This window comes from Triticum dicoccoides, chromosome 6B (genome assembly GCF_002162155.2).
Source record: "Triticum dicoccoides isolate Atlit2015 ecotype Zavitan chromosome 6B, WEW_v2.0, whole genome shotgun sequence".
Lineage (NCBI taxonomy): Eukaryota > Viridiplantae > Streptophyta > Magnoliopsida > Poales > Poaceae > Triticum > Triticum dicoccoides.
The window spans coordinates 225,383,699-225,395,678 of NC_041391.1; the positions used below are offsets into that span (position 1 = coordinate 225,383,699).

At 43.4% G+C, this 11,980-nt stretch overlaps 1 protein-coding gene across 1 annotated transcript; it reads right to left on the bottom strand.

Moving 5' to 3' along the window:
- Nucleotides 1-5,962: 5,962 nt before the first annotated feature.
- On the bottom strand, nt 5,963-8,709 carry LOC119326644. Its single transcript, XM_037600263.1, has 2 exons — nt 8,190-8,709; nt 5,963-6,645 (listed from the first exon to the last, which is right to left on the bottom strand). Exons 1-2 carry the CDS (start codon nt 8,247-8,249, stop codon nt 6,187-6,189), a joined length of 519 nt encoding a protein of 172 aa, XP_037456160.1. The 5' UTR covers nt 8,250-8,709; the 3' UTR covers nt 5,963-6,186.
- Between the last annotated feature and the right edge of the window lie 3,271 nt (nt 8,710-11,980).

The following is an 11,980-nucleotide window of genomic DNA, read 5'->3' on the forward strand; positions in this document are numbered from 1 at the left end:
ATAGTCGAACGTTGTAGGTAGGTATCCATGCCACGGAGAAAAACTGCACCTCTGCCCTCTCAAATTCCATTAGGCCAGCCGTCCTGTATCTTTGACGTGGGCAAACACAAATTTGATGGCACTCCTTATCGATCGCGCAGCCACACACATCATCCTTGTTTTCAATTCTATCGATATCTCACGTCCATGACTCCTTTTCACACACATTGCATATGTTACGTTTTTCTATTTGAGATGTCATCAACACATTGCCTATGTTTCGCACAAACCATCTCTCTCACACCCACCCACATACGTACGTGCACCTAAAGAAGAGGTGCACGCAGGACGCACGTACTCATGTGTCGTTCCCGGCCACACCCGCACGGGTACCCGGTGGAGTTTGTTTCTGTATGAAAAGGTAGCCCACGTGATAATTTGACGCGTGTAGTGGTTGTTTACTCGAAGGAGGTCGAGTACCACGCCTAGACGGAACAAAGTTCGACTTGACGCGTTAGTATTAAATAAAGTTATATATTCATCAATGGCACGTACAGAATATAAAACGATTGCCATGGGGAAAATGGAAAATGGGGTTGTCTCTCGTCACACCATCTCACAAGAGGCGGCGGTGGCCTCTCTCTCAGTGTTGGTCAGTGATCCGGCCGCATCCCGTCTGCCGGCGGAAATGGAGGGTGTGCATTGTCTCTCCGTTCGACGGCATTGAGGCAGCACCTCTCGATCTGCGGTACCTGCCGTTCTCTCTGACCAAGCTCCGGCGCGGTAGGGCCTTTGCCACTTGCTCGCTGCCGCAGTAAGGGCAGATCCCGGCCGCCGGCGCCCTCCTAGTCACATCCCGACGACCCTCAGGTACAGCTTCCTCCGGCCTTGCTCCACTGCCCATCTTCCCACGTTGCTGCATGTGGATCTTCTTTAGTTATTTGCTTAAATCGCATCTTGGCCGGCGTACTTTCCATCTTGCAATCTCGTCCTCAAACTATTTTTGATAAACCACCATGTGCTATCTTTCCCTTATTACATGGAATATGCTTCTTTTTTGTTGGCATATTTGTCTTCAACTCGTGTTATTGGGCAGTAATTGTTTCCTTTCTACCTCCTTTTGCAAACAGGGCTATCCATTTTCACCTCGTTGCTATTGCGACCTTTTGGTGAACTGCACAAATCACTTTTTTCTTAAGAGTGTTTTGTGCAGTTCCACCAAAATGTCACACAGGCAACATTTTTACATTTCTGTGGGATTGCAGAAAGGGAGATTGGTTTTGCTATCCTCCTCATCCAACTTCGTGCCTAATCTTCTACAACAAGAAGTTAGTCCTAAAGAGAGACCGTAGAGATGATCGGCTTCTATTTGTGTGTGTTATGTTTAATCATCTAGTTCCACTATTATTGTAATCACACTGACTGGATATCTTTGCAAACAGGGATGGTCCACTCTATTTTATTGGAGCTGCACAAAATGATCGGATTGTGGTGTCCTCCATACACCTCTGGGTGAAACTAGCTGCCAAGCAATGAACACTGTGCCAAGGAAATGGAGCCATGCCTACGAACAATATCGATCAATTATATATTTTTCTTTATTTGTACACCTTCTCACAACTTTGTCTTCAGTTGTGATGTGAATATTGGCGCTGATCTGCGAACCATTGAGATGCATTAGCAGCCATGGTAGTTTCATTTGTTTTTGATGGAATTTTGTAACGAGATAATCTTGAGGCAAGACACATGAATTCTAAGTTGAAACCTTTTTTTCCTGCGGGAACCAAAGTTGAAACCTTCATAGCATCACAGTACAATTTCATTAAAATTATGCGTACATATATACAAATCCTGAAGGATTGATAGCAATGCCAGAAACAATTCAACTTCATTTCGCCGACATGTTGCACATCCTTCATCCGGCTCCACCTGCCATGTAGCAATATTAAGTGCACAACACAACTGAGGGAAAGATTCACCCCGGTCGTTGTGCCGCAGTAGTAATAACTAGTGAGCAGTCAAATCATAGAGCCCCACCTTCGCCACAGTAAGCTGCTTGGACGAAGCAACCATCATTTCTCTGTTCTTTGAATCTACTGGTACTCCCATATTCCCACAGTAATAAGTTGCTCGGGCGAATCAACCATCACTTCACCTTTCCCACAGTAAGTACTAGTACCTCCTTTTTTTACTCTAGAAACAACCACACATGAATATTGGACGGTAGCAGCACAGTAACTGAATCAAAAATTCTATAGTATGAGAATAACTTTGAACGTAAGCCATTGATTCACTCTATCCAATGGTCATAGTTGGAAAATCCAAACAAAACCAAGCATTGGATCAACTCTTTTAGCACTCAGATTGTTGCCGCCTGCTCAACCGCCTGCCCACCTAGCCCAGCTATATATCTGCTCACGTGTGATGACCACAAGAGCTGTCCATTCAGATTGTATGTTAAAAAAATAAAGGTCGATAACTAATGCGGCACATCGGGCCAACGCGGCCAGATCGTATTTTGCACGAGAAATTACACACCATATTTCGTTGACATGTGGTCCCGTTCCAACATGTAAATGAGACAACGGCAAGTCCTTTTCTACTAGTATTTCCGATCGGACGTGTAGGCCGGGGCGCCTCTTCGTGTACTGTGGCAAACTGGCAACCGTCCACCGACTCTTTGCCTTTCCCTCTCGATTTGGAACTGCTGTCACACACTCTTCCTCCCTCCTCCATTTGCCTTCACCCTTCCTTCTGCCATTGTTCGATCGTCTTCTCCATGGAGGGAATAGGCCGAAAACGACCCCGTTATTCTTGCCCCGATCTGAAAGATGACATGGTGGAGGAACTTATTGATCGGTGCGACGTCATCACCTCGGCTAGCATGGCAGGTTCGTTCAAGACCATTCTCGACTCAACTAATAACATCATTACAAGGAACCCAACGGTCCAGGAGCGGTTTGATCTCCCCTATCTTCTTCGCCGTGACCCTGCTGACAGGCGCGGGGACGACGGAGGCCTCGCCTTGTGCAAGTTGATGCCGCTTGATAATGATTCGTATGATGTTAAGATGCCATCGCTTGAGGGCAAGGCTTGGGCAGGCGCAAATGGAGATTGGGTTGTTTATATTGGGTACAACTGCGAGTGGGAACTTGTGAATGTGTACACTCGTCACCGGGCTCCACTTCGAAAAATCACAACAGACTGCCCAGAGGTTGAGCACACCGGTATTCTACGCACGTTCAAATATGATTATGGTGACTGTCTTCTATGGAAGATAGCAATTTGTCGAGTTCCCAACCGCTCTTGGAATTACAAGAACTATGAAGTTGTTGCTATCTTCGACAATCTTGTTGCCATCCTTCGTGGTTCGACTCGATGAATATTGCTCAAAAATCAGTTTCTATACACGGATGTGTACTGTGATCCAATTCAATACGAGGGTCTTGTGTTTGCTTCCACCACTCATGGCACTGTTTTTGCATGGCATCCTCGTAGTTTCGGTACGTTTATCTTCCACCATAATTATAATTGTTTCATCCACATGCATGCAGGTTAGCAAGTTTCCCTTTTACTAATTAACCTTCTTCTTGTGTTTCCAAGGTCCTGTGAACATTCCACCACCTATACTTGAAAAAAATTATAACCAAGGGGGAGATGACGATGGTGATGATCACGAGCATGAAGACGAGCAGAGCCCATATACTCAGTGGCGCCTGGCAACTTATTCCAATGGATCACCCCTTCTTGTCTGTATACAACCCACTGCTGATGTTACTACTAAGGAAGTAGGTGTTGTCTCCCATGGTTGCACTCTCCGGACCTATTCCAACACCCGTTGCATGGTATTCGGGATGGATACTAGTGTGCTAGCGTCAACACCTTCTCCCTGGTACAGTATTGATAGTCTTGGAGAAAACTCGCTCTTCCTTGGACAAAACTATCCAATGATTGTGAAAGGCGATCCAACTGTTGTTGACACAACATTACTAGTACCATTTATGAGAAGCAATTGTATCTATACCTTGGATATTTTGGTAGTTCCCTACCCTGGTACTGATATAGTAGTCCGCTTCTGCCTGGATGATCAGTCCTGCGTTGGTCTCGAGATTCACAATAGATGGCCCTTCCCAGAGAATCACTTGTGGTTCAAAGCAAGCGTTTCCAATACCGAGGATTGGTTGAGTTGAAGTTCATTTCATTGCTTGTTATTTGTTGTGTGATGAAAACTTTAGTATTTATAATGTATCCTCGTTGTCGTTGTGGGTTGACCTGATGTATGTAATAACACTACAAGAAATATGTCGACTTGTGACCTTGACTATTGGTCACTGAAAGGTCATTGTTTTTCATTTGCGACCTTTTTGTGACCAAAAACAGAAGGTCAAAAGCTGGCGGTCATAAACTGAAATTAACGACCTTTTCTGTGAGAAGGTCGTAGACGTTTACGACCAAAACAGTAGGTCGTTGAACCCATGACCTTCTGTTTTGGTCACTGGCTGTCTGCCCAGGCCACGTCGGATCCGACGTGGCAATTTGACGTGGCAAAATTATGACCAATTGAAAAGGTCAAAAATTAGAATCAACCTAGTCCAATTGGGTGTTTATATGGTCCGAGCCCATTAGTTAAGCCAATTTAGTGTATTTTTCTATCAATTTTTGTTAGCTTCATAGGCAAAGCCCAACGTCGCAGCCTTTTTATTTTTGGGTCATGGCCATTTTGGCTGAGCAGTTCAAGTATTTCTTTTTTTTAAAGATGGGTACTATTCAGATGGGTCCCAATTGTCAAGTTCTTCTAGTAAGTGGGTCCCAATTGTCAAGGTCATTTTCTTTAAATTTCAATTTTCTAGTAAATAAATCACCAACATTCAAATGGGAACAGATAGAGAACACACACGGTACTTCACATAACAGCCAGAATTAGTTTGATACATCATACAACAAAGATACAATAGCGGAATCATTGTGTTACATCATCATATAACACATATACAATGACAATCATAGTCTAGATACTCCAGGTCTCTTGAACTTCGCATTCCCCAAATTCCCAGCTTCCGAATCTACAACACAAAATCAACGCCATGTTAATAGACCAAACTTGGTGTTACAACAGATGAATGAATATGTAGTGTCTTCTTCAAATAAGTTCAATTCGTGGAGGATACCATTTAGAACTAGAAGCCATCCACCACATGAATATGTTCAGGTATGCTTAATAATTAACCTACGTGAGCACTGCAAGTCAAATTACCATCATAATAAGTATGAAGATAAAGGAAAGCAAGAAATAGCAGACTAGAAACCTCAGGGCAAAATAAGTAGCATGGTACTGAGAATACAAGTACTCAAGGCAAGTAACCCAGTTTCAGCGTGCTTAAGTTCAGATTTTTTTATCATAACATTTAGATCTAAGAAGACATTAACACGCTTGACAGTATTTACATGAATACGTTGTGTAAGATAAATTGCACATAAAAAGAATAATAATCAGGAAAACTTTCAAGGAAAACAAGTATGTTGCACCAATATAATTCTATGAGCCGGATGTTTCCTTACCTTGTTGTCAGCTGGAGAAACTGCTTGCCATAAGGAGTTGGGGGCCATCATGTGCAATTGGAACCCTTAAGCTAGAAATGTGGAACACTTTGAGCTGGATGCAATCAGCCAGCCTGATGACAAAGTAATCAAGTTTGAAGAAACTTGCTCCCAGCAATGATATTGTCAGATGAACATATTCTCCGCTGTTTGAAGAAACTTGCTCCCAGCGATGGAGCGTAGTCTGCAGCTTACCGATCTCTGAAATAAAGATGATCTTTATCCTCAGGACCAGAAGAACACAAATACATGCAGTTTGATAATGCAATATGTTTCTGAAGCTACGGTACAGTTAAGCAACATATTAGTTTTGTCTTCAGGATTAACAGAATAGGACAGAAAAATTTAGGTGTTTCTAAAACTACAAGGGACGTAGCAGCACACATACTGTAACTACTCGACTTTCTCAACTATAAGAGTACATAGATTACAGACAAAGAATAGCAGTTGCAGAGCTCTATAGAACATCCCTCGCAAACTCCCATACAACAACACAACCAATACAACTAAGCCTATAAATGTTTTGCTCCCAGCTAGCACCATGAATTTTCTCAGCTAGTACTAACTACCAAGCTGGCACTGCCTCAGCCATTTTACAGTAAGACGTCCTTATATACTACTCCATACAGTACTGGAGTAGAAAATACAGAAGCAGTTTTCAGCTGACAGTACGCCACAGCGCAGCCAAATAAACAGTGGCAGCATACCAAAATTCGCAACTAGAGGAAGAGAAAGGGGCACAAGGGAGGGCGGGAGGGCGGACGGGGATGGGGGGATTGCCGAGCCCTGGATCTCCTCCCGGACGATGTAGAAGGCGTTCTGCGCGGAGCTCACGGCGGACGCCGAAGGTTGGTGAGGTCGGCGAGGGGCAGCTGCTGCCTCCGAGGACACAGCCGCAGCAGCAACATCTTGTCTCCTACTCCGGCTCTGGCTCCAGCGATTGCCGCGGTCCGTCCAGCTAGACGAAGCGCCGCGCATCGAAGCATGCACACGCGCGCCGGCAAGCAAGCCAGGTGTAGTGCTTCGTCGACGCCACATCCAGTAGTGGTTCAGCGAGATGTCATGGACCTGCAAAAACAGTTAAAGAGAACAAATAATAAAGTAACATCGCCAATAAATTACAGCTTTAGAAAGCAACTATAGTTATTCAGAAAATATGGTTGCTGCAACTTTAAGCCAAGCAGTACACATTCATGTCAAATATACATGTGTAAGATACTAGAAGCATTTCATTGCATATCTATGTGTACTGCTATAATTTTACGCCAAGCAGTGCACTAGTACATCAATTACACTAAGCCTCAACCCACTGTTTAAAAAAGTATTTTATCATCATTCTTCAATAGCTTCAATTTCAGAACGGCCACCGTTTGTATTTTAATGAAGAACACCCCAAGCAAATAACAACAGATGGGCATTAAGACAAAAAAAATTAGCAATCGCAGCATCATGTTTCAGCAGCAGTGCAGTACAAATCCTTGTGTAGTGGAGGCCATAGGAACTACACTTAGTTCCAGTTGTGCATGTGGCACCAGGTGGTTGGAGACAAAGCCAGCAAGAGCAAGAGTGGTAACATAATTACTACAGCAACCACACTTCTCCCATTTGGTGCAGACATCAGTATCCAACTTAGTAAATGAGTAGCCACTTCTTCAATCTGAAGATCAGTTTTGTACTAGCAATAAACAGCCAAGAAGGCGACAAAACACCTACCAAAATCCAGTCATCTCTACATATATACAGGCATACAGCAGCAAGACAGAATGGACTCCCCAGTGACTCAAAAATTCCTCTCCCCTCTTCTTGCATCACTGTCAACGGTGCATACTGCACTGAAATAGAGCGCTCTAGTAGGAAAAAAATCCATACGACATCCAACAGACAAAACTTCCTACCATGCCTTGGCTAGTGATGACAATGGCAGTTCAAATAAGACTGATCTCTTGCCCATGCATTCCGCAGAGCATTTTTTTGGTGGATGATAACACACTGAAAAATATTGGATGCAGCCCATCGATAGACACTGGTACTATTTTAAGTTTCGGGGCTAGAGCGCCAGATCACAAAAGCTGGAATGAGGGAGTTATGAATAAAATAAAGCATCAATGCATCCTTTATTAGACTACTACTACTACTAGCCAGTAAGATATACTAGTCTGTATACTGAACAGAATTAAACAAACAAACAACCGAAAACACCCGAGTAGGCGAAACGAGACAACTGCCGCAGCGCTGTTACCCATGGCTACCCTGGCAGCCATGCACGCTAGCGCTCCAGGCCATGCGGTCGCAGTCCCCCACCCGCCGCACGGGCGGCGACGCCGTACTAGAGTCGCACCCCTCTGCTCCTCCTCCTCCTTGATTTCGAAGCAGCGGGCGGGCACGGCGCCACCGCTCCCCTACCCCTTGCCTCGAAGCATGCTACAAGCTCTGTAGCGCCGAATCGAACCCGTGTAAGAACGGCAGCGCACTGAGCCTATCTAATCGTGCACGAGCACCGCCGGCGCGCAGGCAGATCTCGCACGACGAGAGCAAACTCGACGACGCAGGCACGATCGGGAGGAAGGCAGGACGAAGAAGAAGGGGGAGAGGAGAGCTCGACGGATCCGTACCGAGGTCGACATGCCGAGGTCGAGGTCGAAGGAAGACGGAGGAAGAAGGGTTCCTCTCATCTCCGTCGAGGTCGGCTCTTGATGACGACGCGAGTCCGGCTCGATTTGGCGCCTGAGGTGGGACGAGGAAGAGAAGCATCCGTCCCCTCATGCAGACAGAGGTCTAGATCGCAGCCCTGGTGTGTGGGTGTGTGGGGGTGAGGGGGAGCGGGAGCGGCGGCCGGCGACGAGGTCAGACGGGGCTTGGGTGGAGGCGACGAGGTCAGAAGGGACGGTGGGTGGCGGCGGCGATGTGTGGGTGGGAGGGCATGGTTGATGTGTGGGACGTGCGCGCCGGATCTAGTCCAAGGGGAGGATGAAGCGGAGGAGAGGGCATCGGGCGCCATCGGAGGGTGGAGGAATCGGGCGGCATCTGGCGCCGTAGGTTGGCTACTAGGAGTCGGTGGCGGCGGCGGCGAGGAGATGGGGACGAGGGAGTAGGGGTGCGATGGGGGATCTGAGCTAGGGTTTGAGTTGCGGACGTGGGTACGTCTTTTTCTTTTCTTTTTTCTGTAGATGGATGGATGGATGGATGTGGGAAGGAGAGATGGATGGAGGGATGGATGGGCATCATGTCATCGATCCGTGTGACTACAAATTCCACCAATTAGAATAGAGCACATATAATTGTGTTTTTTTTTGTTTTTCTTCTATGTTTTCACATGAAAAATTCAAAACAATGATCTCCTACTTTGCACAAGTTCAAATCTTGGATTGATAAACAATATCGATGAATTCTTTGCACGAAAAATCGATTTTCCATTTGTCGAGTGACCGAAATGAGTCTTTTTGTGAAGGACCAACCATATATTTGTTGTAAAATTGGACCAGATCAGTTTTATAAAATACTAGGCCATATTTAATGCATAATTGACCAAATGGTTGGGTGTCAAAAGTTTTGATCCACCTTTCGTGAAAAAGACAAATTTCTGTCGATTCAGCTGGAAGCGGGTCAAATTTGAACAGCAGCTGCCTCATAGTTTGCTCTTTATTTTTTCCAAAAATCATTTATAGGTACATAAGTATCTATTTAATCAGAGAAATATCAAAAGTTTTTCAAGATTCAACCACTAGCTAGGACCGGTCATGCCCGTCATTTTGACTGCATTTTGAAACAGACGTAAAAATTTAAAAAAAATGGAAAACCTCCGCATTGTGTCATTATATGTGACCAAGTTACCAAAAAAATAATAAACTTTTAATACGGCAATTCTTTTAAAAAAAGTGTTCTCAGAAACGAGCTATCATGTGTGAAGATTCATGGCTTTCAAGTCAAATGATCAATCTTATGGCCGCAGTCATGGCATAGTTTGTTCAAATAATCTCATACTGTGCACAAGGGTGCATCTTGGAATTCCAAACAATGTTGCATAAGTGAGTTTTCATTTTCTTTGCACAGAAAATTCATTTTCCATTTTCCAAGTGTCGGAAATGAGTTTGTTTTTATGAAGGACCTACCATATATTTGTTGCAAAATTGGACCAAATCAATTTTCTAAAATACTAGGCCATATTTAATGCACAATTGACAAAATTTTTGGGTGTCAAAAGTTTTGATCCACCTCTGGTGAAAAAGACAAATTCCTGCCGATTCAGTAGGAAGCGAGTCAAATTTGAACTGCAGCAGCCTCATAGTTTGCTATTTATTTTTTCCAAAAATCATTTCTAGTTACATAAGTATCTATTTAATCAGAGAAACATCAAAAGTTTTCCAAGATTCAACCACTAGCTAGGACCTGTCATGCTCGTCGTTTTGACCGCATTTTGAAAGAGACGTAAAAAATTCAAAAAAAATGAAAACCTCCGCATTGTGTCATTATATGTGACCAAGTTAACAGGAAAAAAACTTGTAATACGACAATTCTTTTAAAAAAGTGTTCTCAGAAACGAGCTATCATGTGTGAAGATTCATGGCTTTCAAGTCAAATGATCAATCTTATGGCTGCATTCATGGCATAGTTTGTTCAAATGATCTCATATCATGCACAACGGTGCATCTTGGAATTCCAAACAATGTTGCCTAAGGGAGTTTTCATTTTCTTTGCACGGAAAATTCATTTTCCAATTTTTGAGTGCCCGAAATGAGTTTTTTTTGTGAAGGACCTATCATATATTTGTTGCAAAATTGGACCAAATTAATTTTATAAAATACTAGGCCATATTTAATGCCCAATTGACAAAATGGTTGGGTGTCTAAAGTTTTGATCCACCTCTGGTGAAAAAGACAAATTCCCGCCGATTTAGTAGGAAGCGGGTCAAATTTGAACTGCATATGCATCATATATTGGTCTTTATTTTTTTTCAAAATCATTTATAGGTACATAAGTATCTATTTAATCAGAGAAACATCAAAAGTTTTCCAAGATTCAACCACTAGCTAGGAATGGTCAAGCCCGCCGTTTTGACCGCATTTTGAAACCGGCATAAAAAATTCAAAAAAATAAAAAATTGGAAAACCTCCGCATTGTGTCATTATATGTGACCAAGTTACCAGAAAAAAATAAACTTGTAATACGTCAATTCTTTTAAAAAAGTGTTCTCAGAAACGAGCAATCATGTGTGAAGATTCATGGCTTTCAAGTCAAATGATCAATTTTATGGCCGCAGTCATGGCATAGTTTGTTCAAATGATCTCATATTCTGCACAAGGGTGCATCTTGGAATTCCAAACAATGTTGCCTAAGGGAGTTTTCATTTTCTTTGCACGGAAAATTCATTTTCCATTTTCCAAGTGTCTGAAATGAGTTTTTTTGTGAAGGACCCATCATATATTTGTTGCCAAATTGGACCAAATCAATTTTCTAAAATATTAGGCCATATTTAATGCACAATTGACAAAATGTTTGGGTGTCAAAAGTTTTGATCCACCTCTGGTGAAAAAGACAAATTCCTGCAGATTCAGTAGGAAGCGGGTCAAATTTGAACTGCAGCTGCCTCATAGTTTGCTCTTTATTTTTTCCAAAAATCATTTCTAGTTACATAAGTACCTATTTATCATAAATACATGGTTTGGTGGCGATACGTCGAGGTTTGGATGGTGGCCGAGGGCCCCAACTCTAGAGCGCGTAAACTCGCATGCCCGTCGCGTGGTCACCGCGTGATCGTGGCGTTGCCATGTGTTCTGGGCGGCCTAGGCATGTCTAGTGGGTTGGGCACTCCCCAGGTAGGTGTTAGGAAGAAAATAACAACATAAGATTCTCACGAGGAGACCGATCGATGCTCAAACATGAATAAGCAGCCAAGTGTTTGATTAGCGGTACGGTGAATGCACATGGCTAATGGGCATGAGTTTTAGCTGAGGATGATGAGTTACTAAGAAGACCGTCTTCACAAATTTTCAGCTCAAAAGGAGGAGCCTAGGTGGTACTTGCTTTGCAAAGTACCACACTGGACATAAATACGAATGTTGAAGCTGGGCTCAAAATAATGAATGGATTGAGCTGGAATTTGGTGGAGGATGGTTATTTGGGCATAGGAAAGCACTCTAGAAAATGGATACCATTTGGACATGCCAAAGTGGTACTTCCTTCACAAAGTGTTTTTCTGAAAAGAATAGGAAAATGAATATTTTTGAATTATTTTTGAACTAGGCAAGGAAGGTTTTTTTACATATTTGACGAAGATATGACCCAAAGAATTTGTGAGATTTTTTTGGGAATGACAGAAATATAGGTTGCTTCACAACCTAGGGGCAAAAACTGCCACATGGACATGACGCATAGGCAAAACTGATGAGCTGGCGCCTAGTCATAG